At 38.4% G+C, this 27,478-nt stretch overlaps 1 protein-coding gene and 1 long non-coding RNA gene across 12 annotated transcripts in view; one reads left to right on the top strand and one right to left on the bottom strand.

Moving 5' to 3' along the window:
* The window catches only part of SCEL (sciellin), a 110,282-nt gene that overhangs the window by 39,237 nt on the left and 43,567 nt on the right, over positions 1 to 27,478 (bottom strand). For 8 of the 11 annotated variants that reach the window (XM_063650990.1, XM_054446863.2, XM_063650994.1 and 5 more), the window contains 10 exons: positions 18,503 to 18,583; positions 16,267 to 16,332; positions 14,105 to 14,164; positions 10,033 to 10,077; positions 8,223 to 8,282; positions 7,863 to 7,922; positions 5,492 to 5,551; positions 4,899 to 4,958; positions 4,477 to 4,536; positions 3,209 to 3,268 (listed from right to left, as the gene is read on the bottom strand). In XM_063650990.1, the coding sequence (XP_063507060.1) occupies positions 3,209 to 3,268; positions 4,477 to 4,536; positions 4,899 to 4,958; positions 5,492 to 5,551; positions 7,863 to 7,922; positions 8,223 to 8,282; positions 10,033 to 10,077; positions 14,105 to 14,164; positions 16,267 to 16,332; positions 18,503 to 18,583 (612 nt within the window). The remainder of the gene's footprint in view (positions 1 to 3,208; positions 3,269 to 4,476; positions 4,537 to 4,898; positions 4,959 to 5,491; positions 5,552 to 7,862; positions 7,923 to 8,222; positions 8,283 to 10,032; positions 10,078 to 14,104; positions 14,165 to 16,266; positions 16,333 to 18,502; positions 18,584 to 27,478) is intronic. The other 3 variants (XM_063650993.1, XM_063650992.1, XM_063650995.1) reach the window with 3 other exon arrangements.
* LOC129011701 (uncharacterized) lies at positions 442 to 7,856 on the top strand. Its single transcript, XR_008493404.1, has 4 exons — positions 442 to 516; positions 3,234 to 3,353; positions 5,366 to 5,474; positions 7,591 to 7,856. It is a non-coding gene; the product is annotated as an uncharacterized LOC129011701 (long non-coding RNA).

Below are 27,478 nucleotides of genomic sequence, written 5' to 3'. Positions count from 1 at the left end.
TCTTTAGTATACCTCGGTTTCTGATCTTAGTGAAATTTTGCTTTTCTCCCTGCATCTACATGTGTTTTCTGCATACCAGTAGCAGCAATAAATGCTGCTCTGATCTACAGAGGATGCCACATAGGGAAAAGAACATCCATAGGAAGGCCCTTTTGCACTGCATCTCCATACTCTGTGACCCTATTAAGGCCATGTCCAAAAGCCCCAAGGCTGTATCTACACAACATCAAAGATACAGATATTTGGAAGCAACTAGATGCTGATTCAAGTCTTTTATTTGTATCCAGATGTCTGAGAATGTGATATACAAACTCAAAGTAGCAATAATTACTTTGAACCTTTGTCATGCAAATAATGAAACAATTAGCCCCACAGAAGCAATCACTCTACTCCAGATTACTCCTTGTTGATTTCTGCCTAAATGAAGTATGTGGGATTTGAAGGCCAGTGACTGAGAAAAATAAAATTCCCGGGATGCTATTTCCAGACTTGTGTATTCAAAAAAATAACAAAACAGTAAGCATTATAACTCCTCCCTTTGTGTTGGCTGTGGAGTTTGCTTTAACTATATTTTTAGGACTTGATCTCTTTAAATATTAAATAAAGCACATAATAAAATAAGGTTATTTAAATCTCATAGTTCATAAAGTCCACAAGGAAGAGTAGATTAATGTAGTAATCTACTATTAATGTAATAATGTAAAATAATATGTGAGTTTATGTAAAGCAATACCTCATAGTGTATATATCTTCAGTATTATGGGTTACTTCAATCCACAAACAGTTTTGGAAAGCCCACCATGGGTCAGACCCTGCCCCAAGCTCTGGGATAAATGTGAACAATATAGACACAGGATTAGACCTCATGAGGCTTCCATTTCAACTTCAGGCAATATACAATTAAACAAATACATGAATACCACAATTCCAAATAACACTATAGGTTATGAGGAAAATTAAAAAGAGCAGTTGGTGCCTGCAGTACTAGGGGTGGGGAACAGGACAGTGACTCAATTATATTCTGTGGTCAGAAATGACCTGTTTGAGAAGGTGATGATATGGGGATAGAGCATTCCAGGAAGTAGGAACAGTATATGCTGAAGCCTTAAGGCAGGAATGAGTCTGAAATAGAAAAATATCAGCTTGTCGAGGCTTTACTGAGAAAGTAAAAGACCATTGCTTTATTTTTAAAAGATCTACAGACTTCATTATGTTCAGAAAAAGGAAATGACAACTACTATTCTCAAAAGCCCACAGGAAGTACACACATACAAATATAGACACATGTGCTATGCATACGCTCACACACACAGGTACATACACATCCATGTACATATGCACTCATATACACACAAAAGCACATGTGTATATTTACACGTACAATCATGAAAACACAAGCATCGTGCATACATATGCAATCACACATGTACAACATACACACATGCAATGCACACACTCATGTACATGGGAAATCACATATGCATATAGACACATACATGTATACATGCACATGAATGCACACATGCACAAAAACATTTGTATGCATGCATACACACGTGAGCATAGGCATGCCCACATATACACACACCAACATATGAAGAAAAATAAGTCCTGATTGGAAATATTATTATTTTTTCAGACAGAGTCTCACTCTGTCGCCCAGGCTGGAGTGGTGGTGGCACCATCTTGGCTCACTGCAACCTCTGCCTCCTGGGTTCAAGCGATTCTCCTGCCTCAGCCTCCCGAGTAGTTGGGACGCCCAGCTAATTTTTTGTATTTTTAATAGAGACAGGGTTTCGCTGTGTTAGCCAGGATGGTCTCTATCCCCTGACCTCATGATCCACCCGCCTCGGCCTCCCAAAGTGCTGGGATTACAGGCTTGAGACACCATGCTTGGCCTGGAAATATTATTTTTAGTAAAAATTAGAAAAGGAATATGGATTTTTCTTGGAAAGTCGAAATTAAATATTTGAACACTAAATTATGATGAAAATATAATTCACCTGAATCTTTATTGTTGCAACAATTACTTGTATCTACTATGTGCCCGGCATGAGAATCTTATGATCCTTCTTTTGTAAATGAGTAAATTGAGGCACAAGGACACAATTAGCAAGTGATAGAGCCACAATTCGAACCTAGGATTTTTGGATTCCCTGCTCACACTGACTACCTCAGGTTACCTCCCTGAACCACCCAGGTACTGAAGGAAATCAATGCTTTCTTCTCCTTCTATGGGTTGCAAGCTTGTGCAAGCCTCGAATTCATTGGGTCACAGTGCCTCTGACCATGCCACACCTACACAAACAGGGCAGGTGTGACAGTGTGCACACCAGCTTTTCAACTAACTGAGCCTTTGCCCTCCCAACTGGACCTGCAGGCATCCATGACACATGTTAGAATCAACAAACAATATCATGACCTGAGCTTACTGAATGGGAAGGAATTCAAGGGAAACTACATGCAATTGTTTGTTACTGTTTTCAGCAACATGCCAACAAATTCAGTTTCAAAAATTTTCCATCTGCCTTACAAGAAATAAAAAGCAAGAAGACATAAGCTCTCCAGACTTACTTGACAACTCTTGGGTAAGAACAAAGCACACTTTGTTAAGCTCTTCATCTTTAAATACATACCACACTACATGCACATACACAGACTACACACAAATACCCCACACACGCGCATGTAAATCATACATATACACATCCACACATGCACTTATACATATGCACACACACTTATACACACACGCATTTATACACACATGCACTTAAATCCACACACTACTGATACACATGCACATACACTCACATACACTACTTACATCTACATACATATGCACTTACACATACATACATGCACTTATATATAAACACACTACTTATATATTCACACACATACACTAATACATGTACTCACACTAGCATACAAAGAAATAAATCATTTAGTTCAGTAGAGAAGGTCCGCCCAAATTCCCATTTAATTTCTCAATATTATTTGATAACAAACTTTGCCCAAGAATAAAATGCAGGAGATTTAGGTGTATCACTTGCACAGAATTACTTACTATAAAGTGTTTAGAGAAAAAAGAGCTTAGTTTGTTTTGGCCTGAATTCCAATTTACTGTCCTGAATACCAACACTCAGAATTCTAATGTGCCTCTAAATGCCAAACAAAGGGCAGAGGGGAACTTTAAATGCCTTACCTCCTAATACTTTTATTTGTTTCAGGATCCACTTTAATAAGCCCATCAAGGTCTTGTTTTCTTTGAAAAAGGAAATTAATTTTAATCAATGATGTTAAAATATAGCACTAATCAGATGAATAATGGCTGGAAAAATTAAGAAATGGTAAATATACAAGTTTTCTGTATTAATGTAAAATTTTAAAGCTCTAAAAGAAAATGAAAATATTCTCTTACATCTTGAGCTGAAGACCATTTAAGGTTGCTTGTTAGTAATAAATGTGATTTTTTGTTTTGTTCTCAGAATACATAAGTATATATGAAACTTGTTATTTAACAAAATCAACTTTGCCTTCAGATACATCTTATTAGAACACTCCAAGCAGGCAGCACTGAAATAACATTAAGTTAGATTAAGTTCTACACTGGACCCAGACAATATAAATTTCTACTCAACAAACTGGATACAATTGCCTATTCTGTTTTAAGTAGTAAGAATAATGTTGAGAATCATAATTTCATAATAACAAGAATTTAACAATATTAACTAAAAGAATAAGAATGTATGCTTTCATATAAACTCAGCTATCTACCTAGTCTAAACCCTTTTAAATATCATTTCCTTCAGAGTAGATCATGGTGAGCAAAAAACGGCAAGAAAAAACAGCTCACGTCATAGAAAAATTAATGATTCACTCCCCAGGGGGACACAGGCCACCCCATTAAAATACTTTGATATCATAAAAGGCAGAAGCAGAATCTAAAAGGGACAGGAGGGGAAGGCAGAAGCACTGTGATTGGGTGCCACTGCCATGTCAACACAGCTCTGAATAGGAGATAAGGTGGTGGGAGGTCCTCACTCCCCCTGTGTGTGCCAGCCCAGCCTCCCCTGGGCTGCCTCCTGAGACCACCACCCTTAGAGGAGTTGAATTACCAGAGCTTCAGTGATGGCTCACTCTTGGCCATCTGTGTCATTTTGGAAATACACTTTGAAAATTTTGTCAAGACTGTGCATTCTTTAGGCACAAAGAAATTCAATTCAGTCACTTACTCTGAAGACAAATCAAAGCCCAAAATCTGGGCAAAAAGGCAATTTACTATCAAACATTAAGACAATGCTTCAAAAGTTAGTGGTTTTATTGGGGACAAGGAGGGATGGTCGTGTGGCCTATCTTTATTGTCTAATTCCATGCTAATAAAACATGATTATGAAGCTAAAAAGCCAAATTATTTTATCTTCCGATTGACACTTAACAGAAACCATAATTAAAGACATTAACTATTTTTACCTGGTAGTATTTTCATTTCCTTTGGGATTTACTTTGGTAGCATTATCAAGGTCTTCACTTCTTTTAAAAAAAAAGTTTATATCAGTTTCAAAACATTCCCATAATATTAGACACATACATCTTCTGTATTCCCAACGATTAATTCAAGCTTTTGGAGAAAATTATTATACTGACATTAAATTGGCTTTTAGTATAAAAATTGTCAATCAATAACATAGTTTAATTAATCCTTAGGATTTTATTGGGCTATATGTAAATGTAAATTTAGATCGAATATACTGTAGATTCTTTGAAGTGAAGATCAGGGAACCAGGGATTAGACACAGAAGAGAGAAGCCAAACAAAGATGTGATGCCCTCAATATCACATAATTAATATGAGAGAAAATAACCAATATTTAGAGACATCTGTTCAGTTCTCACCTTCTGCTCGTTTTATTCATCCTGGCATTCACTTTAACAACAGATTCGAGATCCTGTCTTCTTTGGAAAAAACACCAAAACTTGTCAGTTAGGTTACAGTACAATTTTCTCTGAAATCTGTATAATTAAGAATGTCCCTGAATGTGGTGTCAGGTGTTTTCAGGACCAAATGACCAGAAAGAGCTTTGATGTAATTATCCTTAACTTACCTTTATTAATTTCCACAATAGCATTTCATTTAAACAAGTCTAAATCAGTTTAGAAAGACTTCTCAATGTGGCTCTCACTGTGCAATTTTGACCTTTATATTTCTTAATTTAAATTAAAATTTGACTCATCTCTTAATTATTTAAGAAAATATGGAATAAGAGATTATGTAGCAGGTTTTCCTGCACCTACTTCAATGTAACTCAAATCAGAGGTCCTATGAAGGAAACAGCACTCAACATATTCCTTTTGCCTACTAGGTCTGATGGGTCAAAGCAGTACAAGAGTTCACTGTCACAAAGGAAAGCATAACCTCCCATTCCTAATGAGGTATAAAAAGTTAACCTGAATAAAAAGAGCCCCATCAAGGTAGGAGATTGACTTACCCTTTCTCATTTTTGTCAGTCCCTTGATTAACTTTAATCGGACTTCCAAGGCTTTGGGTTCTTTACAACATTGGGGGAAAAAAAAAAGAGAAAGAGAGAGATTGAGGCAAGAGCAACTCAGTGATATATTCAGAATCTCGTAATGACAGCAGCAGATTTCCCACAAGAGAATCTCATAAGATGTAATCAGTGCCTAAAGGATCAGAAGTCCTTGGAAATACTGAATTCAGGTGGCTCTATCCATCATGCAAAATACATAAGCAGCCTGAGACTAAGATACCAACCATTACTCAGTTATGATGGAGTCAACTTAAAAGTTTTAACCAAGGTCTTGGCTTTTGCTTTCTTGCAAGTGGGTTGGTGGGAGGCTGATTTTAATACATTATTGAGATACTGTCTTATTTAAGCATGAAAATCATTTACATCGGGGTAGAAATCAATTGATCAAGTCTAAATACTTTGAGATTTCAGACAAGTCATTTCTCTTAAAAAGTTAGCAGATGTGTTTAAAGGGTCTGAAGTCACCTTGGTAAAGTCAAAGTAACTGTTATGGTCCCAGCACTTTCTATAAATGAAATAAGACTTTCACACGCTAATGACTAAAAATTATTAGCGAATATGAAAACTAATCTCTTTAAATTCCCCCAAGCTTCCAAGTATTATGCTTTGCCATTTTCATCTCTCTCTGATTTCTCTGTGATAAGACTGTCGACATTTTAAGTTACTTCAATGTGAGAAAGAAGGAAGGGAAGACAAAAAAAGAACTAGGACTTTTTCCCTGCCACACAGACAAGATCAGTTATTCCTGCAGCAAAACTCAGTTGTTATCAAATTATCCCAGATTATAAATCTTTTTCCTAGCCCATAAAATGATCTACTTAAGATGCTCATTCTACTTTTCCTTTTGTCTACCACTTTTGCAGAACTCTCCAAACTGTTTTTGAAAAATATCTGGAACCTCATCTATTCCTAGAAAGCTCATATAGCCATGTACACAAAAAAAAAAAGACTGTTTTTCAACTTTATCTATTCCACATTTGAAAAAAATCGCCTACAATATGTTGGCATGTTTACATTATAATCATATGTTATTAACAAGCCTGTGTGATGGTTACTGCCAACGCTTTTCATCATGTAGACTTTGTTAAGTGTTCTACATCAGAAAGGGTTACGAATGCATCGCCGAGATTGGTTTGGAAAGCTAGAATGCCATTCTGGGCACAGATTGGCACAGATAAATGGTTTTTAAAAATAACTGTGACAATAGAAATAATTCTCATGTTAGAAAGGCAAATTTCATGACTAACCAAATACAAAGTAAACAGCCAATCTGGAAGGCAAAAATAGTAGAGATCTCATAAATCCTTGCCCTTTGTCATTCTTGACTATTCTGGGATTTTCTCTAGTAAAACTGTCACGGCTTTGGTTTCTTTCAACAAGAAAAATAATATCAGTCATGTAAGCCAATTATCTAGTATATTAGTCAGGCTAGAACTATAAGGTAAGCTCTTAAATGCTATCAGTTCAGTTACTAATCATAAATTAACCCATTTTATCATTTAAAATGAATAAAAGCATAGCTTTTCATTTAAAGATATTCACAAATACGTATGAAGAGATATACATATGAAATGACCCAACTAAGATTCCAACTGAGAAGTGCCTTTATACACTCTGAAGACTTCGGTGGTGGCCGGGCGTGGTGGCTCATGCCTGTAATCCTAACACTTTGGAAGGCCTAGGTGGGCAGATCATGTGAGGTCAGGAGTTCAAGACCAGCCTGGCCAACATGGTAAAACACCATCTCTACTAAAAATACAAAAATTAGCTGGGCGTGGTGGCAGGCACTTGTAATCCCAGCTACTCGGGAGACTGCGGCAAAAGAATCACTTGAACCTGGGAGGCAGTGGCTGCAGTGAGCCAAGATAGGGCCTCAGAGAAAGACTCTGCCTTAAAGAAAAGAAAAAGACAGCGAGAGACTTCAGTGGTGAGGGGCTATGCTCCCAGCACCTAAATGCCTTATTATAAATGCATTTAGTTCATAAACCAACCTATTCTCCACTACTTGTAACAGCTAGTTGTATTTCTTTCCATTTTAGATATGAAGGGGAACTGGGAGATCATCTAGGTCATATCCTTCATTTTATGGAATGAGGAAACAGAGCTCTCCAGAAATTACATAACTTGCTCAGGGTCACCCAGATTGATGTTGGTGGCAGAGCCAGCACCAAGATACACACTATCTCTGGACCCCAGTCTGAGGCTTACTCCACCAGCCTGCCTGACCCTTGTCCTAAGCAGGAGGTCTCCTCCGGAAAATAGTATACTGTCTGGGACTCAATGAAAATAGTCTGTCTTAATAAAATCTTACCCTTTGCCATCTTTATCTGTCCGGGTACTCATATAGATAAGACTTTCAAGGCTTTTGGCTCTGAAAACACAAAGAAATTCACATAAAAGGCAGCATATTGAAATGAAATTGTGTAGTATCTTGAAAGGTCAGATGCAATAAACATTCTCCATGAATTGCTCATTTACTCTTATTGAATGGAAGAGCAGAAATCCTTCTGGGTAATTATGTCTGAACTAAATGTACAATGCTGAGAGCACTACCCCATCTGCTAGTATATTTCCATGCCAGAGGATACAACCCCCTTGCAGCTAATGTCTGAAGGAATAAGATGAGCAATCTGCAAGATAAGATTTTCAGATTTGAGACAGATGCACTTACCTTTTCTCTCTTTCGTCTACCTTTGGATTTGCTCTGAAGAGACCATCAAGACCTTGATTCCTTTAAATGTATTGATTTAAAAAAGCCTCATCAGTGATAATGACCAATGCTTAACTCTATAAGAACATAGACCAGTTTACATCTAAGACAGGAAACAGAAGCTTGTTGGGGAAGATGAACTACAATTCTTGAAATAGATATTTTCATAGATTCAAATTTTAAATTGTAGTGGGCCTTAGAGAAAACAAAATAAAAGATATAAACTGGGGATCTGTCAACCCCAATAGGTCTACAGAGGTGTTACTTGGATTCATGGAGCATTTCTACCCTTTTAGCTTTCAAGCATAGGCTTTAAAGTGAGCCCATGTTACAATGATGGTCAGGACACACAGAAACCTGAATTTTCAGGCCAGGTGTGGTGGCTTATGCCTGTAATCCCAGTACTTTGGGAGGCCAAGGTGGAAGGATCACCTGATCCCAGGAGCCCAAGACCAACCTGGGCAACATGGTCTGACCCCATCTCTACAAAAAATTAAAACTTAGCCAGGCATGGTGGTGGTGCCTGTAGTCCCAGCTACTTGGGAGGTTGAGGTGGGAGGATTGCTTGAGCCCAGGAGATGGAGGCTGCAGTGAGCTATGATTGTACCACTGCACTCCAGCCTGGGTGACAGAGCGAGACCCTGTCTCTAAAACAAATGAACAAACAAACAACAAAACTGGATTTTCAGGATCTCCTGAGAATGCCCTTCTGTCCTGCAACACTAGACTCAGTGGAGACCCTCAGCTGGAGCTGAGCTAAGAAGCAGCTCTGTGCTTAGACAGGGCATTTGCTCTCCTTTTGGCCCCAGTTATCTCACTGCCTGTGTTTCATACAGTCAGTCTCCTCACCCACTCACAGCTGCCTGGTCTCAGTGGGCCGTGGAGTCTGTGACTCCTGATCTAAAACCTCCTCTCCTTGTAAATGAGGAAACTGAAGAGCGGCAGATTAAGTGATCATTATTGCCAGAACAGGATATGAAAAACACATCTCGGGATCCTCTGATCAATTAATTCATTTGGCATTTGCCCTGTTTTCTCCTTCTCTTTGATCACTGTTTAGTGGGTTAGTATGCAAAGTAATAGAGAGCTTGCTTACATTATATGTACCACAAACACAAGCCTTGATTATTCATTTTTCTCTCTTGGCATATTTCAAGTTATACAATTATAAATGATTCAAAACAAGAAGATACAGCCTGGGCAACATAGTGAGACCCCATCTCTACAAAAAATTAAAAATTAGCCACACGTGATGGCACACGCCTGTAGTCCCAGCTACTTGGGAGGCTGAGGCAAGAGGATGGCTAGAGCCCAGGAGGTCAAGGCTGCAGTGTTATGATTGCACCACTGCACTCCAGCCTGGGTAAGAGAGTAAGACTCTGTCTCAAAAAATAATAATAAACAATATAACATTAGCTATGATAATAAAATTTTTTTTGTAATGGTTAAACTAAAATTATTCCATGATCAAACCAAATTCTGTTTTCATTTTAGTGAATTAATATTTCAGGAAAAGTGGTTATTTATATAACTGCCTTAATAAACAAATGGAGTATGAAAATCAAGAACACTTTCATATTAGTATCTTTAGACTTTAATAACCATTCATCATAACAATGAAATGATGATGATTGCTGCAAGCTTTTATTCAAGATTTGTAGGATATTTTTGACTACCCTGGTATGTGGATTCTCACGCTCAAAGACTGGAAAGGCATAAAAAGTCACAATATGCAACTCAGTAATAAAAAATAAACATTTAAAAATCTTACCTATTCAAGCTTTTGTTCATTTTGATGAGATTATCCAATTCTTCACTTTGGGAAGAGAAAAAAATGCTTAACGTTAGTAAAAAGCTTGCCCGGGGTCAAAGGGTAAATTTGCCTTAAAATAACAGTTCTCTGAAATGCAACACATCCCACTTTTATCATCTGCGAAAATCCTGATGATCCTCAAAGCTCTCATCCAACACCACTTTCTCCAGAAAGCCTTTCCTGGTCCTCTAACTGAATAGAGTCCTCTACATTTTTGGAGCCCTTGCAGCATTTGTTTTTCCTGCACCTGCTTTATGACAGTTCTGTGACTATACTTTGAGTTATAGCCATTGCACACTGGTCTCATGTTAATGCTCCTACCTCAGCACAGGCACACGTATGCACACCACTAAAAATTTAGAACTGTATTTTACATCAGACACACTTCTGTGTTTTAATACAGTGTCTTTCATACAGTAGATACTTAATACCCACTTTTAATTGAGTCCACGCATAGGTACATTAATTATAGCATTGCGCAATGTACTTGCACACATAGCTTCTAGAAAACATTTGTTCATCAGTAAGTCTGGCTTCCTTCTTGAGCTCTGCTACTTCATTTCCAGGTCAGCTAAATTTGCTAGCCTGTTTCCACATTTGACAACTGCAAAGCCCTTTCTGGCTGCTGCTTCAGGAGCAACCTATTTAAATTCTTAGGTTCAGGAATTCTATTTAAACCACCTGGGTTCAACTTTCTCCCCTAAGCGGGCAGCCTAGGTGAGGTGGGGTGGGGGTTTCACCACAGTGCTATTGGTTTCTTCCTCTAGTTCCCTGTCACAGTATGTCCTTTCTCTAACTTTTCTATTCATGACCCATCCCCCGACCACACACACACACACACACACACACACACACACACACACACACACCCCTTGCCCCACCTCTCTTGCCTTCCTCAGCAAGTTTTTCTGTTCACAAATCAGTAGTTACGCATTCAAGTTTCCTCGTTAAGGACACATGGAGTACGATCCAGGATTCATCACTTATTCATTGGTGAATCTGGGCGACTTACCTAACCTTCTGTGGACTTAATTTTCCCATTTGTAAAATGAGAATACTAATCATACCCACCTCAGAAAAGATTCATAAGCTCATGCATATAAAGTATTTAGCACAATGCCTAACAAGTCATAAATTCCTGATTAATTTGGGCCATTATAATAAATAATGCCCTATCATTACTAAATTTTTTGTTTAATAAATGCTTGCTATACTTTTTTTTTAAGACAGAGTTTCACTCTTGTTGCCTAAACTGGAGTTCAATGGCATGATCTTGGCTCACTGCAACCTCCGCCTCCCAGGTTCAAGCAATTCTCCTGCCTCAGCTTCCCAAGTAGCTGGGACTACAGGTGTGCACCACCATGCCCAGCTAATTTTTGTAGTTTTAGTAGAGATGGGGTTTCACCATGTTGGCCAAGCTGTTCTTGAACTTCTTACCTCAGGTGATCTGCCCACCTCAGCCTCCCAAAGTGCTGGGATTACAGGTGTGAGCCACCACGCCCAGCCTAATAAATGCTTGCTATACTTATTTTTTAATTGCACTTAGAAACACCAAGACTTCGACTTAGCCTTTAGAGAGATGCAATTGCTGAGTCACTTATGTGCTTGAAGATGCCTGGCACAATGACACTATGGCAAGAATAGCTGCTGAGGGTAGTCCTCTTAGAGACCCTAAATCAACAGCCAGTACATAGATGAATCCTGTCAAGTAGTTTTAGGTATCAATGGTAGAACTGTTGCCTGAGAATAAATACTGAAATACAAAAGTTGCTGCCTCTAACCAAAAAAAAAAAAAAATTAATGCTCTACCCTTGTGTGTGACAAACACTTGGTACAGTAACCCATTACTGTTTCTTGCTTGATATTCTACCCACTAACTCTGAGACTAACAATCTGTTCATGTCCCCAAGGGAAAGAGCAAACCCACGAGTCCCATAAATTTTAGCCCCAGGCTTTTCTGACTGGCATGAGTCACAATGATGAGATTATCAGGATTTGGAGTTGCTTTATCCCAAGAAAATTAGCATAAATCATGAGAAGACACTCCGTGGCAAATCAAATAAAATGGATACTGTATTCCAAATAAAAAACTTTAGCTTTCGAAATGACTTTAAATTGATGAAAGCTTTGGATATTAAGTTTCACCATTGCATTTGTAACAAATTAAATGCTCTTAATCAGATAGCAGTAACATTCCATTTCACAAAGAGCAGCTCGGATAACTGAAGCCATTTCTACTCCCTGTGGATGGTCCAAAGAAACAACATGATGACTACCATGAACATTTTTCCTGATCCCTGTCAAGCAGCAACTTCTCTCTGTGATAAATGTACCTGGCTGTGGAATTCGAGCATTACGGCTAGGGAGCAGGGACAGGAAAGTTAAACTAACTGCCTCTCTCATGGTTTTTATTTGATTTACACCAAACCACAATTTCCCTTCAGAGTCACTCACTTATCTGTTTCTCAGATATCCCGATCACCCACCAAACCACTGTCTAATCCCTACTGGAAACAAAATATTACCTGCAACAAAAATTAATCAATAAAATTAGAGATCTGGACATTTCAATGAGGGAAGACATGGAAATGAAACATTCAGGACAATTTCTATACACTCAATTTCTATGGATTCAGAGCTCCTATTTTGTTTATGAATTTGCACAGAAAAGCCAAGTGTCACATTTTCTTCTCTTCAATTCTTTTGACAGAGACTGCAATCTCTAACAACACTCTTAGCATTACTAAAATCTATTAAACAAGGAATATTTTTGAGAGCTTTGGACTTAAACAATGGAATATTATGATTTTACCATAATCTGTTAAACACCTACTTTGTACAAAGCATCATGTCACACACTGTAAATGGCAAATAAGACAAAATATCTGCCCTGGGAGACTATAGAGATGATAGGGAAGGTAACACATTTACGCAAATAACAGGAAACAAAACTGAGTATGATTCGGTCTTATAAAATATGAATAGTGCAATTCTAAGTGCTAATAGAGACAGAAGTCACATCTCACTGGATCACTCAGGGAAGACAACAGAGAAGGTGCCACTTGATCCGGATCTTGAACAATGGGCAGGGCTTGGATGGATTGGCATGGTGGCTTGAGGCTGGAAAAGGCTACCATGTGGTATAAATAAAGCCAGAGTATTTGGAAACTACAGAGAGAAAATGGTTTCCCTTGATATGAACGTAGGATAAATATAGGAGTGAAAACAGAAATAACTGGAATGTGAGGCTGGAGCCAGGTTGGCAAGGGCTTTGAATGAGGTTATATGCCATTGAATGGGCAATGAGGATCTGGTTCAGTGATTGAGCAGAATCTTTGGAAAAATTCTGGCATTGATGGGTGATAATAGTTTAGTGGAAGGAAAGCCTGAAGAGTGTAAGTAAAGCTGAATAGCTACTCTAATAATCTGTGAAGGATTATTAATTATCTGTGAAGATTATTAATTATCTGTGAAGGATTATTAATTATCTGTGAAGATTATGAATAATCTGTGAAGGGAAGTCTGTGTACACATGAGGGACATTTTAGATGTTTAATTCATGCATGCATGATACTACCTAGAGGGAAGAAGAAGGAAGAATCAAGAATTATTCCAGAAAGGTGAGCCTGCAGGAATGCAAGAACAGAGAAATGAGGAACAGCACATTTGGGAAGGGGAATTTGGATATGACCTTGGACATCCTGAGCGGGGGTGCTAGGAGATGAGTAGAGATCTGAACCAGCAACATAAATACAGGACTGGATATTTGGAATGGGGCTTGACAGCTGAGGTCACTGGGTGAGTAAAATTGCCAGAAAAAGCAGCAGAGTTGGAAGAGTGTCCATAAATGTCTGCACCATCCACTATTCAGGAATACTTATCTGGAGAAACTGATGCTTTCTTATTTTAAATTATATACAATATACAGCACTAGGATTTTGTTCATATTTGGAACTTTTAAAGGTGTGGTTAAGCATTTTTGAAACACCAGGGAAGATAAAACCCAAGCTCAAAAGCTCTGAGATCTCACCCTTCGTCACTTCTCTGAAGTGAAGTTGCCACTTTGACGATGTTATCACGATCCTGACTCCTTCAAACAATGAAAAATAAATACAGGTCAATGACAGTGGAGCTATTTTTGAAGGAGCTAAAATTTCTCATTTGTTTTCAGTAAATAAAGTCAATAGTCTAGGTGGTGTTCAGGAATTACTGAGTTTAACAGAATGACAAAATGGTTCTATTATGTCAGCTCATGGCACGTAGAGACACACACATCCCCCGTTGACTGACACACACACACACACACACACACACACACACACACACACACTCCCCTCTGTTATTCCACCTGGGTGTTGGCTCTGCCATCTAGTGCTCACTGAAATAACTACATTTTCTCCTGAAGACTTGTACTGCTAGCTCCCAGGTTCTATGTTACAAAAAGGACACAGAAAACAAAATCCATTTAACTAACAAGTAAACACAGAAGTGAGTTCAAAAGGTTTTCTACCAGAACCAAGCAGCATTAAGCAACAGATACAATTAATTAATTAATTATTCCTTTTCACCCTAAAAGGGTGAAAATGTTTGTCTTCTCAGACTCTAGAATAAGTGGAAGCACCTGAGCACATAGAGGGCTCATGTATTCCAAATCAGATCAATGCCGATATCCCTGGATCATAAAAGGAACAATTAGGAAAATTCTTATAGTAATTAAGAACTGTGGGCTGGGTGTGGTGGTTCACACCTGTAATCCCAGAACTTTGGGAGGCCAAGGAAGGAGGATCCCTTGAGGCCAGAAGTTTAAGATTAGCCTGGGCAACAAAGGGAGATCCCCATCTCCACATACAAATTTCTTTTTAAATTAGCTGGGTGTGGTGGCCTGTGAGCGTAGTCCCAACTACTCAGGAGGCTAAGACAGGAGGATCTCCTGAGCCCAGGAGTTTGAGGCTGCAGTGAGCTATGAGTTCTCTGCTGCACTCCAGCCTGGGTGACAGAGCAAGATCCTATCAAAAAAAAAAAAAAAAAAAAAAAAAAAAAAAAAAAAGAAGGAGAAGAAAAAAAAAGAAAAGAACTCAGTATCTCATAGAAGGTTAATAAGGTTCCATGAAGAAAGGATTTTGTAGCCAAGTAAGTTGGGAAATGTAACCGACTTTTGCTGATTTGGAATACACATAAGCACACTAAAGATTCTGAAAAGTTCTGTGGCAGAAAACTCTATTTAACTGTGTTTCCTAAATGTAGTGAAACACTGAACTCTTCTTTTGCAGAACATGCATTGACATCCTGTGGCACATAGAACACAGGTTGGGGAATGCCAAGAGTGGTGCTGTAAGCTCCTCAGAACAAGGGAAACATCACTTTCTCCAAAGAAGAGAATCCATGTGATGTGTCTTTTAGAATGGGACTCTACTGAAAGCCAAACGCGGATAATATAAAAAATGAAAAGTATATAAGTTTTAAACTTCAAAATAATTTTTTCAGTCATAAAAATCTTTTGACTGAAAAATTATCATATTGATAGACCTATAAAATTGTACTGTTTAAAAACTATTTTCAAAAACTAATTTTTTTTCCTTAAAAAAGGGAGAAAAAGAAGACACATCCTGAACAAATGCTAGACTAAATAGGATGTGCAAGACAACAAGCATAAATCGGAAGTGTAAATCAGGAGACCAGACATTTGGGGAATGCCACCTTACCCTCCCCCCCACAACATTTGGTGAATGTCCCTTTACCAAATGGCATCAATGGCTTCTTCCCGATGCTGCAGGAGGAGTTGGACATGCCTATGTTCAGCCAACACTAGACAAAGTTTTTGTAGCACAAGTTCAACTGAACAACTGTATTTCCACCTCTTTATTTATACATCCACACCAACTATATCATAGACCTCAAAACAGGTCCTGGGAATAAAGAGGTGAACAAGCTCTCCTGCCTTTAGTGGTTTGAGCTTATCCTGTTATCTTGTTCACACCATTTTGGTAGTTTTTTTTAATGGAAAGTTTGGGATAGAATTAAAAGGAACAAAATTCTGAAAGTGCCTACAAAAACATTTATTACTATTTTGGAGTCAGTTGGAAAACTGATTTCGTCTACCTTATTATTAATTGCCTTGCATTTTTTAATGTGCTGAGAAAGCATACTTTATCATTGCTACAGTTACGTAGATATAAATAGAAATCAGTGTACCTTATATTTCTTTCAGCAGATCTGTTGGTTTCTGTATATACACCCGGTTTAGGTGGATGTATCTGCCTATATTTTCAAAGTTAAAAGATTATATCAGTCAGAAAAGAAAACACTTTTTTTGATAAATTGAAATTTATTTTTAAAAATTTATGCACAAAAAGATCAGTGTTTGTTGGAACCATAACACTACCTGAGATAACAAACTTAAACTCTTTGGGTTGGCAGGAACTCCAGTATACTGAGTTTGTAATTTAATCTATCTTTATCGTATATTTGTAAACCACCGGCTATATCTAGACTTATAAGTTTTAAATATGCTTATGTTGTTTTTTTTTCTCCATCAATAAAGCATTTTCATACTTATCTCTATTATATAATGATATATTTTAAAATATTAATTTTTATTATGGGCATCAAAGGGATTTTTTTCTTAAAGAATTATCCCATTTGAATACTATCAAGAAATATATTTGTTCATATAAGGTGAAAGAAAAAGTCTACATTTCAAGTACACCTACCACATTGGGAATGACCATACTAAGCTGACAGAATTAAATTTTATTATGTTAGGTTCTGGCACAATTTAAGACTTTTCTCTACTCTTTTTTAAAGTATATGGTTGACCTACTTATACATTCCTACTTGTTCTCAAGAAGCTATATTCAACTATTTTTTATACTCCTGAGGACATGTGTTAATTACATAGGAAACACTTCCATTTCATATTCTTTCATTAAAATCATCTTGCTGTGATTAAAGTAGTCAGGATTTTAAAAAACATGCAAGTTGTCCCAATTTTATTTTTTAGATCATTGGTAGAATAAAGAAATTTGAGTAGTAAAATCCTGTGAAATTCAGCTTCCTTTAAATTTAAACAAGCTTGTAGCTCTAGTGACTCTGATTTTAGATTAGAATATAGGTGGTACTGAGGCCAATTAATTTTAGCCCCTTAAAAAAATTCTGTTCAAATTGGGATTTAATTGCTCAATACTAGAAGAGTTAGAGGAAAAATAATGTAAGATCAAAAAGCTTGAGAAGATATTTTTAAGAGATCAGTATAACCATCATACAAACAAAAAGTTATACATCTGATCTATATTTTTAATTAGTTCAGTGAAGAAATATTCTCTTGACTCAATTTAAAAAATTACGCTCTCATCCTAAGGAAAAAATTTCAAAGATCCTGTGCAGTTTCACTGAACAGAAATTCAAACCTGGAATTTTAACAACTATTGCTACATAGTCCTGCTGCCCAGTCAAAACTTTCTAACTGAAGTTACTCTCTTAATGAAGAATATTTCTATAATTGTGTCTACTAAAAAGTAGTTTGATGGTTGTGTCTTATTAAAGAATAGTTTCATAATTGTGTCTTACATGGTGTTCAAAAAAATCACCATCAAAGAGCAAAAATACAAAAGAAGCAACAGTAGGCAATCAAGCAGATGTAATGTAGTCAATCTTCATTGAGTTACCATTTTTTAATCTCAAAATAATAATGGAAATGTGGGGTGTACATCTTGAAAAATTGTTCAAGATATATTAAACAGTTTAAATGTAACACATGGGAAGAGTTTCAGATCTCTGAATTTGTTTCCAAGTATTAATTACAGAGTGACAGAGATTCTAAAGCTGAGAAGCAAGTCTATTTTTCCTGATTCAGAGACAAGTCAATTAGAACATCTTTCAAAATTTGTGATAGTTTTGAAATAAATTACAAATCCCTTCACTAAAAAAAGATTAAAGAACTACTCAAAGGTATTTCTAACATAAGCAAGGATTTGAGTGGCAACACAAAGTTTCAAGAACATCTTTCATCAGAATCTGTATCTCTTAGTGGGAAACTTAACTTGGAACAAACATGAAAAAAATATATTTTTAATATGGTTTATATGTATATTATATATAATACATGCCAAATACATATATGTATTTATATTTATATATTAGGAGCTAATATATAAAAAGCCTGTGCACAAACACTTTCTGAACATGAATATTGTTCCATTTTTATCTTGAAGGCATATTTTCTTAAGACAAGTTAGCCATTAGTATTCAAAGGCAAACATAAATAAACATATGTGTTGGGAAATAAAATTAGAAAAAGTTCTACAGGCGCTTCTTTAGGGAATGTGCACACAAAACATTCATGCTTTGCACACACAGCGGGTCACAATCCATTTACATTCATTTCCCTTGAACTTCATTTGTCAAGAAATTCTGGAGTACTAGGTCTTACCTATTATCCCGTCTCAGCTGGTTAGGAGAAGAAACAGGAGAACTGGGCTTTGGAGGTATTGGAGGGTGAACACCTGGTTCCCTTTAAAACAGAAAACAGCAGTTCATTTCACCATGGAAACATGGTAAATTTTAGCATCTATTAACTGAATGCATTTATTGCCTACATAAAAATATCCTTTGCATCTTACAACCCCCATGTGTGAGGTACCTGAAAGGTCAGAATCCATGGAGCACTAAACTTTAAAGAAGTCAAATATTTAAAATACGTGTATTTAAAAGTTTATTTAATCAGGTTCTTGAAAACCTGATCCTCTTTCACTATAGTTTGGACTATACTATGTTCTTTAAATACCTCAATATTTTGCTAGTATATCTAGCTCTAGTCATGGCATTTCAGGTCAGCAGTGCATGAAAACTGTAAATGGTCCTTGGGTATTAACATATAAGCTTCTTCGGGGATTATGTCAACTATCAGGCTGCTATGGAAACAGCAAGAAAAGGCTTTAATTTCAGAGACCTCAAGGTAGCATTGATTTGAAGCTCTTAACTAAATCTGACTTAAATATTGTCAGCACAGGCCACTTTGATGCTGACAAAGCATATATACAATCTACTGTCAGCCTAAACTTTCCAGTGAAGCACCGCAGCAGTCTCTGAGTTGGCAGGACTTAATGAGGTAGGAACTGGAGATGGGCAATTATGTGCACATTTTGGATGGAGTCAGCACCTTACTAAGAGTATGTCACTCCCCTATGTTCCACCACTACCACCCCAGCGGTTCTCTATTTGTCCTCAACATAAACTCTGTACCTAGTGAAAGAACCTTCTGATCCTGTGTACCCTTCTGGCTTCTGTAGCAAGGTAGATAGGCATGTGGGCTGGAGTCAGGCTGCCTGAATTGCCAGCTGTGTGGTAATAGGTTAACTTGATTCTGTTTCTTCATCTCTAATAATCTTTCTAATAGGATTTTTGGGGTATTGTCAGGACTGAATGAGATTGTGCTTTTACTAAACAAACATTTATTGGTAGCTTTCTATGTGCAAGGAAGGCTCTCTGTGAGCTGGATAATGTCCTTGTTCTCAAAGGCTTTCAATATGCAAATAAATACATGTCAGAAGAAGAAAAGTGCTGTGCAAATAATAATAATAATAAAACAGAATAAGGAGATATAGACTGATGGGGTGGGAAGATTATTTTACTTAGAATGGACTGGGAAGGCCTCTCTGTCAGGTGAAATTTGAACCAAGAACTGCAGGAAGTAATAGAGTAAGCCATGAGGCTATCTGGAGAAAAAGCATATAAATACAGCCATCATTAGCTTAGAGATAGTATTTAATGCTTTAAACTGGCAGAGACCACTAAGGGAGTCAGTGTAAGTAGAGACAAAAAGAGGGCCAGAGGTTGGACCTTCAGGCCCTGGAATATTTAGAGGTCAAGAATATGAGATGAAAACAGCAAAAGAATCAGGAGGAGTGGCCAAGAAGGAAACAAGAGTAATAGGAGGGCGTGGCATCCCAGAAGCCAAGCGAGAAAAGTTTCAAGGACAGAGTACTTGGCCATTTCAGATGCTACTGTTAATCAGATAAAAACAAGGACTGGGAAATTACCATGGTTTGGCCAACAGAGTGGTCTTTGGTAACCCTGATAAGAGCAGTTTTGATGGAACGATGGTGGAAAAAAAAAATTATACGAGTGGATTTAGGAAAAAATGAGAAGCAAGGAGATAGAGGCATTGAGGCAGTTTGGCAGTAAAGAAGGAAGAGAGAAATGGGTAGCTACTTCGAGGTTGATGGATCGAGGAAGGTTACTACAGCATGTAGATATGATGATGGGAATGATCCAGTGAATCACTGATGCAGGAGAGTGAGGGGGAAATCACTAGACAGATGACTTTGAGAATTGATGGGACCTAAGGCACAGGGGGATGGTTGATCTTAGATGGAAGTACAGAGGGCTCATTCACAGCAGCAAGAGGGAAAGAACTAGATGGGTATAGCTGGGATATGTTCATTGACTCAGAGTGAGGAAGGTTCTCTTTTGTTTACATATATTTTCTCAGTAAAATAGTAATCAAGATCATTGATTCAAAGTGAGGAGGTTGAGTAGGGGTTAGGACTGTGTGAGAAAGAAAGAGGGGAAGAAAATGTGTGAAATGGTTTTCTAGGCAAGCAGAAGAGTAAGTGGACCCAGGAAATGTAATAAGATGATGATGTACCATTATAAGGGGTCATTATGTGCCAGGAACTTTTCTAAGCACTTTATGTATATTAACTAATGAAATGCTCACTGCAATCCCAGACGTAAGTATTATTCTTCTTCCCATTTTACAGATTAAAACACTGAAGCACAGAACATAAAGATAAATATCTCATGATGATGCAGCTCATAAGGGGCAGAGCTGGGAATCTGAACCAGAAAGTCTGGCTGCATAAACCCTCCACACGCTGTGCTGTCTCTTGAAGGATCCTTGGTTCATACCAATGGCTCAGTTGAGGTTAGTACTCATGGGCCTAAAATCAGGTTATTTGACGTTGTTTCCTCTTGCCATATTCAACTGGTTGGAGAGGAGGAACAGAATAGACTGAGAGTTGGATTTACCACTAGCCACGTTTAAAATTCAGCCAAGTGAGAGCAACAAAGAGAATGATGGCAAGGGAGTGGAAGGGGTCTGCAAGGAAAGGGTTACAATGGGGGCTGTGGAGTTTGAGATGGGCAGGGAGGGAAATGAGAATATGAGTGGTGGGGACTGTGAAAAAACTGGTAGAATTAATGGACTGGTGATTGTGACGGGGCTGAGGAATTCCTGGAATCAAAAGAGTGAAGGGAGTGAGCTGGACAGATAGAAAGCAGGAGCCAGAGAGGGAAAGCTTTGAAGTAGAAGTCTTGTAATTTTGTAGGGTATGTGGTTATTTACAGGGCAAGATCTATCAATGGCTGCAGTAGCAGGAAGGACAAGATCATCGGGGAGAAGGTCACAAAGGTGAGAGGTCGGGGAGGGGAAGGATCCTCTGTATGGATTTTGAAATCACCAAGCATTATGACAAGAGGAGGGTTTAGGAAAGACAGTGAGCCTGGTGCTGAAGGCTTCAAAGAATGAGCATGAGTGTCTCAGAGACCTTCAGATGACTCCAACAAAGGAGAGAAGCTCACGAGGGCATGGCTTCAAAGGAGATGGAGAGCTTCAGGGAGGAGGGAGTTAAAATTAACAGGAGGTGGTGATGAGAAGCAAACAAGACCCCTACCTTCCTCCGACCCTGTGATATGTCCGTTTAGAGGGAAAACAGCCCTTGCTGAGAGAGAGGCTATGGAAGCATAGTCCCCTGGAAGAACACAACAAAAAGTGGGAGATCATTCAGAGGGGAGGCTGAAGAGTGGAGGATTTTGGCAATGACAATTGACATGCTCAGAAGGTGGAGTGAAAGAGTTTGAGATCTCAGTTTGATATTAGGTTGGGTCAGGTTCAGGGAGGTACAGAGCTCTGTGGAGATGGTCCAGGTGGATCAGAAATGACCTGACTGGGGTTTCAATGAGGGTCTATGGACAGGACATGATGGAATGAGTCGTGAGACCTTTCAGCAGAGTGGTGGTGAGGCCGTGGGTGATGGATAGTGGAGCACCAAGCACGGTGGGTCTCTTGGCTCTCATGTTGATGGTGACGTTGAAGCCAGAAGACAGTGCTCATGCTTGGCTTCCACACAGGAAATAGTTAAGTGTCTTCTGCTGTAGTGGTTGTTGTTTTCACTCCACATGACCCCAGGGCTGCAGATGTGACAAACTCTTACCCTTCCTAATGCACCCCACCATATTTTCTCCCCGCTGTGGAGCACCTCCTTCTTCCCTTCACCTGGAAATTCTCTCCTTGCCCTTCAGACTTTGGTTTAGGGGTATCTATCTCCAGTGATACCCAAAGCCATGCTAGGTACATCCTACATTCCCTCATAACAACCCTATTCACAGCACATATCACACTATTCTGTTCCCACACTGAACTGAAAGTTCCTAAAAGGACAGCTATATCCCAAGTACTAGGATTGTGTATGGCATAAGAATGAAGGAGGAAGTGATTGGCTGAATTTCTTTGTCAGGGAGGAAACGGGTACCAAAGAGGGATTTGCAGCTTTCAAAATCTGTGCAAGCTTAGCTTCCTCATAGAATTCCACTGTCAATCCCATTACAGAACACCTACTAGGTGCCAGGTACTTGGCTGAGTCATTGTGTTGTGTGATATTTCTGGAAGAGCAATTTACATGGAAATAGTCTTCCCATCCTGGCTTAGTGGCAGATTCTACAGTATTTTGTTTGTATTGCCACCATCTTCTTTTCTCGGAAAATATCCTTCTGTTGGGTGTATGTATCAAGTGACAGAGTCTTTAGTGTATTTGTGTGGATTCATTGGTTACATGCTTGCCTTCCAGAGGCAGAGGAAAGGGGGAAGAAGGTGATCAGTCCTAGATAATAATGAGGCTGTACAGAACACTAGATGTCTGAGGACAGGCAGGAAAGAGGTAACAAGGTGGAAAGGACGATTACAAAAAGTAGAAATGGGATGGTGCCAAGCTTTACTTATGTTACAGTCATGTTAATGACATACTCAATTTCTTCCATTTTAAAATGTCTAGGGCCTCAAAGAGGTGGGTAAATAGATTGCGTGGATCAGGGGAGTAGAGGTGAGTAGAAGTAGATCTGAAATGGTCTGGAGAATACACAGGAAAGAGAAAGATGGATGTGCGGTTATGAAGGCCAAGAAAAGCAGAGGAGCATGTTTATTTCCGAGGGTGATGCATTTACACCCCTGCTGGGCCAGGAGCCAGGCGATGCCATGTTGACTTCCATTTACCTCAAAGGAGCTTTCATTTGCATCACTGCAATGACAGCCACAGATGACAGAACTCAAGCCCTGGGGTGGGGCGGGCAATGAGAGGAGTCATTCATGTTGTGCCAGGAGCATGATGTGATGCCAAGCAGGGGGATTAAAATGCAAGAGTGAGGCAGGAAGCTGTGGCCAGAATGTTTTGAAGAGAAGGAAACAAGAGACATTCATTGGAATGATCTTCATTGAATTCTGCTTTGAGATACGATGTTTAAGCTTGGGTAAGTTGACCCCGGCTCTCCCCTTCACCCATCCCCAGACCCCTCAAGGGTCCTGCAGGATATATGCCACCACACTAGTGGCTATCATGATGAGCTTTCAGGAATAAAAAAAGTGGATTTCATGAGAAACATGTGAACACTTGCAGACTGTAGCTCAAAGGCCAAAGCTAAAAGAAATAACACTGTAAAGATAGCTGTCTATATTACTTCATTTCCATATGCTGCTGCAAAGATCACGTCTTTCCTCATGGCTTTTTTGGATAACACGCTTGGCTCTGTGACTTCTGTTCGAGTCTGGCTGTGTGAACATTTTATTACTGCAGCAGAAATCTAGGTTGAACAAAGAATCATTGTCTCTAACATTTAACTGTGAATTTTGTTTCCACTTTCTATTGTGCTTAGCCAGGGTTTCAAGCTGGTCTTTCTGATGTTAAATTTTCTCTATATCATACTGTAGACAGCCGATTCTCTTCCAGGTATTTTCACTACGAATCTATTAAAAATTGGTTGATCTGAAATGTTTCCTTGCCCAAGGAAGGAGCCATTTGCTCAAAAAGCACTTACTCCACAACTGCCCCAGTTATAATGTTAGGACACATAACAGTATATGAGCCGTAACTGGGCAGTCAAGGACTAGAAAAGATGTAGTCCATGCCTTCGAAGAGCTTGGAGAATGCAAGGCACATGCTCAAAAGAATGGTTACTGTGATGATGCCTCGCTTTCTAATGGCCAGTCAGTAAACTGTAACCTAGTAATAGAGCATGCACTGGACTAGAATTCTGGAGATCTAGATTCTAGATTCTAGGCTAGCTTTGCCACCAACTTTCTCTTTGACTCTGGAAAAAAGCTCTGTTACCCTCCAAAACTCTGCTTATTTGTCTATAAAAGGAGGAGATTGGCCCAGATCTGTGGAAGGTAAACCACTACGTGAATGAGGGAGGGTGGCGCTATTGCAGGGAATCCTCAACTCCACAAGTACCTTGACGTTCATGTACTGTGCTTTTCAAATGTATGTAGATGCTGTTGTGGTTAATAAAATTTAAATTTAAGTTGGCTCTATAGGAACATGAGTCAACTTTTATTGGTCAGTAGATACAAAGATACACAAATTTAAGTATTGCTTAAGTCATAGCAGCTTTTTGTCCTTAGATGTTTTCTCAAAGACATAAAAATATTTCAACTATTATCAAGTGAACTAAAAAAAAGTCAGCATTAAAAAGGAGTCTACTCAAAATGGATCACACATCTGTATGTCAAACATAAAACTACAAACTTTTAGAAGAAAACAGAAGAAATTTTTGTGATCATTAGTTAAGCAAAGAGTTCTTAAACATAATACCAAAAGCATAATTTATTTAGCAAAACTTGATAAATTGGATTTCATTAAATTCAAAAAAACACTTTGGCTCTGAAAAGTGCATTGTTAAGAGAATTGAAAAACAAGCCACACACTGGAAAAAATATTTGCTATTCACATATCTGACAAAGGACTTCCAAGCACAATGTATTTTTTAAAACTCAAAACTCAGCAATAAGTAAACAAACCAGCAGAAATAAAATTAGCAAATGATGTAAGATACTTGGGCCTGGCAGGATGGTTCACGCCTGTAATCCCAGCACTTTGAGAGGCCGAGGCAGGAGGATCATCTGAGGTCAGGAGTTTGAGACCAGCCTGACCAACACGGTGAAAACCCGTCTCTACTAAAAATACAAAAAATCAGCCAGGCGTGGTGGCACGCACCTGTAGTCCCAGCTACTCAGGAGGCTGAGGCATGAGAATCACTTGAACCCAGGACACAGAGGTTGCAGTGAGCCAAGATCACACCACTGCACTCCAACCTGGGCAACAGAGTGAGATTCTGTTTCAAAAAAATATTTAACAGATACTTCACCAAGGAAGATACACAGATGACAAACAAACACATGCAAACATATGAAAAGGGTGTATATCATGTGTGATTCCATTATATGACATTCTGCACATAGCTAAGAGAGGAGACAGAGAGATGAGAGGACAAAGACGGGCTGCCAAGTATGAAGACAGTCCCAAGCAAAATTTTGGTCCTTTCACCCCCATCCCCCACTCCCATTGTCCTCTCCCAAACCCTATGCCACAGCATGTCCCTATCACCTATACTTCACCATACTCAGGACTCCCTGCCTCCCAGTCTTCTTCCTCCAAAGCCATCTTCCACTCCCCTCCACACAATGCAAGCCTCCATTCCCTCAGCATGCTCTAATTCTGCCCAGTTTTAGCAGGAAAGAAACCTGATTTATATAATTGACACTAAGATTTGAATGACCAGAGACAATCCCTTTAACCTGCCATGCTTCTAATTGAGGTGAAATTTACAATCTCTAGTCGATAGACCTTCCAGCAATACTAGGAGAAATGTGAAATAATTTTTTAAAAAATCAAATTATTTGGTTTTTATGATTGGAGCAAGGTGACGTTTTTGACAGACTGCTCGACCCTAGGTATCCTGATTCTCCTAGCTTCTTTCTCTATCCTACTTTTGAACCTAGAGCTTCCCTGCGTCCTCATATTTCCAGGAGCCCCCCTGGCAGGGGCGGAGGCAACAGGAGCTCCAAGAGAGGGAGGGGAGGTGGGAATCTGGGTTGGGCAAAGCAGGGATGCTTTGCATTTGTTGTTTAAATGTATGAGTTACTTCAAACTAGTGTTAGGAAATCAGGGACTGTCTAGGTTGTTCCCATAGGACTGAAGAAAAAATAATTCATTGCTAAAAGTTAAGACCTTCATTTACAGATTCTGAATTAGGTTTCTCCTTTTTCTGTTCAAACAACACATTTTAAAAATAATAAACTTAAACTCAGGCTAATATTTTAATTATTTTGAATGTTTAGAATGAGCAATCTAGGCATTCAGGTAAGATTTTTAAATCACTGTATTTTGATATTTTATTGCATGTCATAGAATCTTCATTTCTACAAAAGAGATTCCAGTTAATATAAATATTTTTTTGTTGAGATAAAAATGAGATGTATTGCTTTTATTTAGCATGACATCAAACTTTGTAGAGGATTTGGTACCAATAGAGTTAAAAATGTTGCAGCATAATTAGAAAGGTTACATTTTACCATTTATAGTTACAGACAGAAAAATATAACTGTAGTGCAAGGTTGCCATGGCAACTCACTTCTCAATCAGGATATTTTTTTCCTCCTCCAAGTCTACCAATCAGCTAACAGGAAGTGAAATAACCACTGAAGGAGAAGAGGTCGAAACAAATAAGGATGAGAAATTATGTGGAAAATATTTATATGGCAATTTTCCTAGATGCGTTTCTACTACTTTAATTTTATCAAATATTATTTTCTTTTCTATCTTTAAAAATGATTCCAGAAAAAAAGCACATTCATTTCTAGTGGTGGCTTCATTATTGTTCCTAAATGAGAATAATGAATAACATTCATAAATATTCATACTGTCTGTTAAGCAAGTACTTTAGTTTGGCTTCCATGAGGTTCTTAAATGAGCTTTACATGCCATTTAACCACTGAATCTCCAAGTCACCTAAATACACAGTCAGAATCATTTGAATTTACCATAAACAGAATACAAAAATTTAATGGCAGGCTCTGAAATCAGAAAGAAATTCAACTTTCCAGAACTGTTATTTCTCTAGTTCCTTGTGATGCACCTGAATATTTCTCCAGATGGCTCCTATTATTCCCTCCATTGGCTCACGTCTGGCAAATGCTACCACTCTTTTAAAAGTCTCAAAGACAAGAAAGTGTTTAAGAACTTGAAAAATGAAGACATCCCCAAGTGATTGCTGACACGCTTTGCATCAGGCTTTCAGGCAGATCATAAAACAAAAGAAGTGGGAAGAGGGGAACATGGCTCTGACCTTCTAGTAA

The sequence above is a fragment of the Pongo pygmaeus genome, chromosome 14 (assembly GCF_028885625.2).
Source record: "Pongo pygmaeus isolate AG05252 chromosome 14, NHGRI_mPonPyg2-v2.0_pri, whole genome shotgun sequence".
Lineage (NCBI taxonomy): Eukaryota > Metazoa > Chordata > Mammalia > Primates > Hominidae > Pongo > Pongo pygmaeus.
Note: the sequence above shows the minus strand (reverse complement) of the source record. Positions and strands in the feature narration are given on the sequence as shown.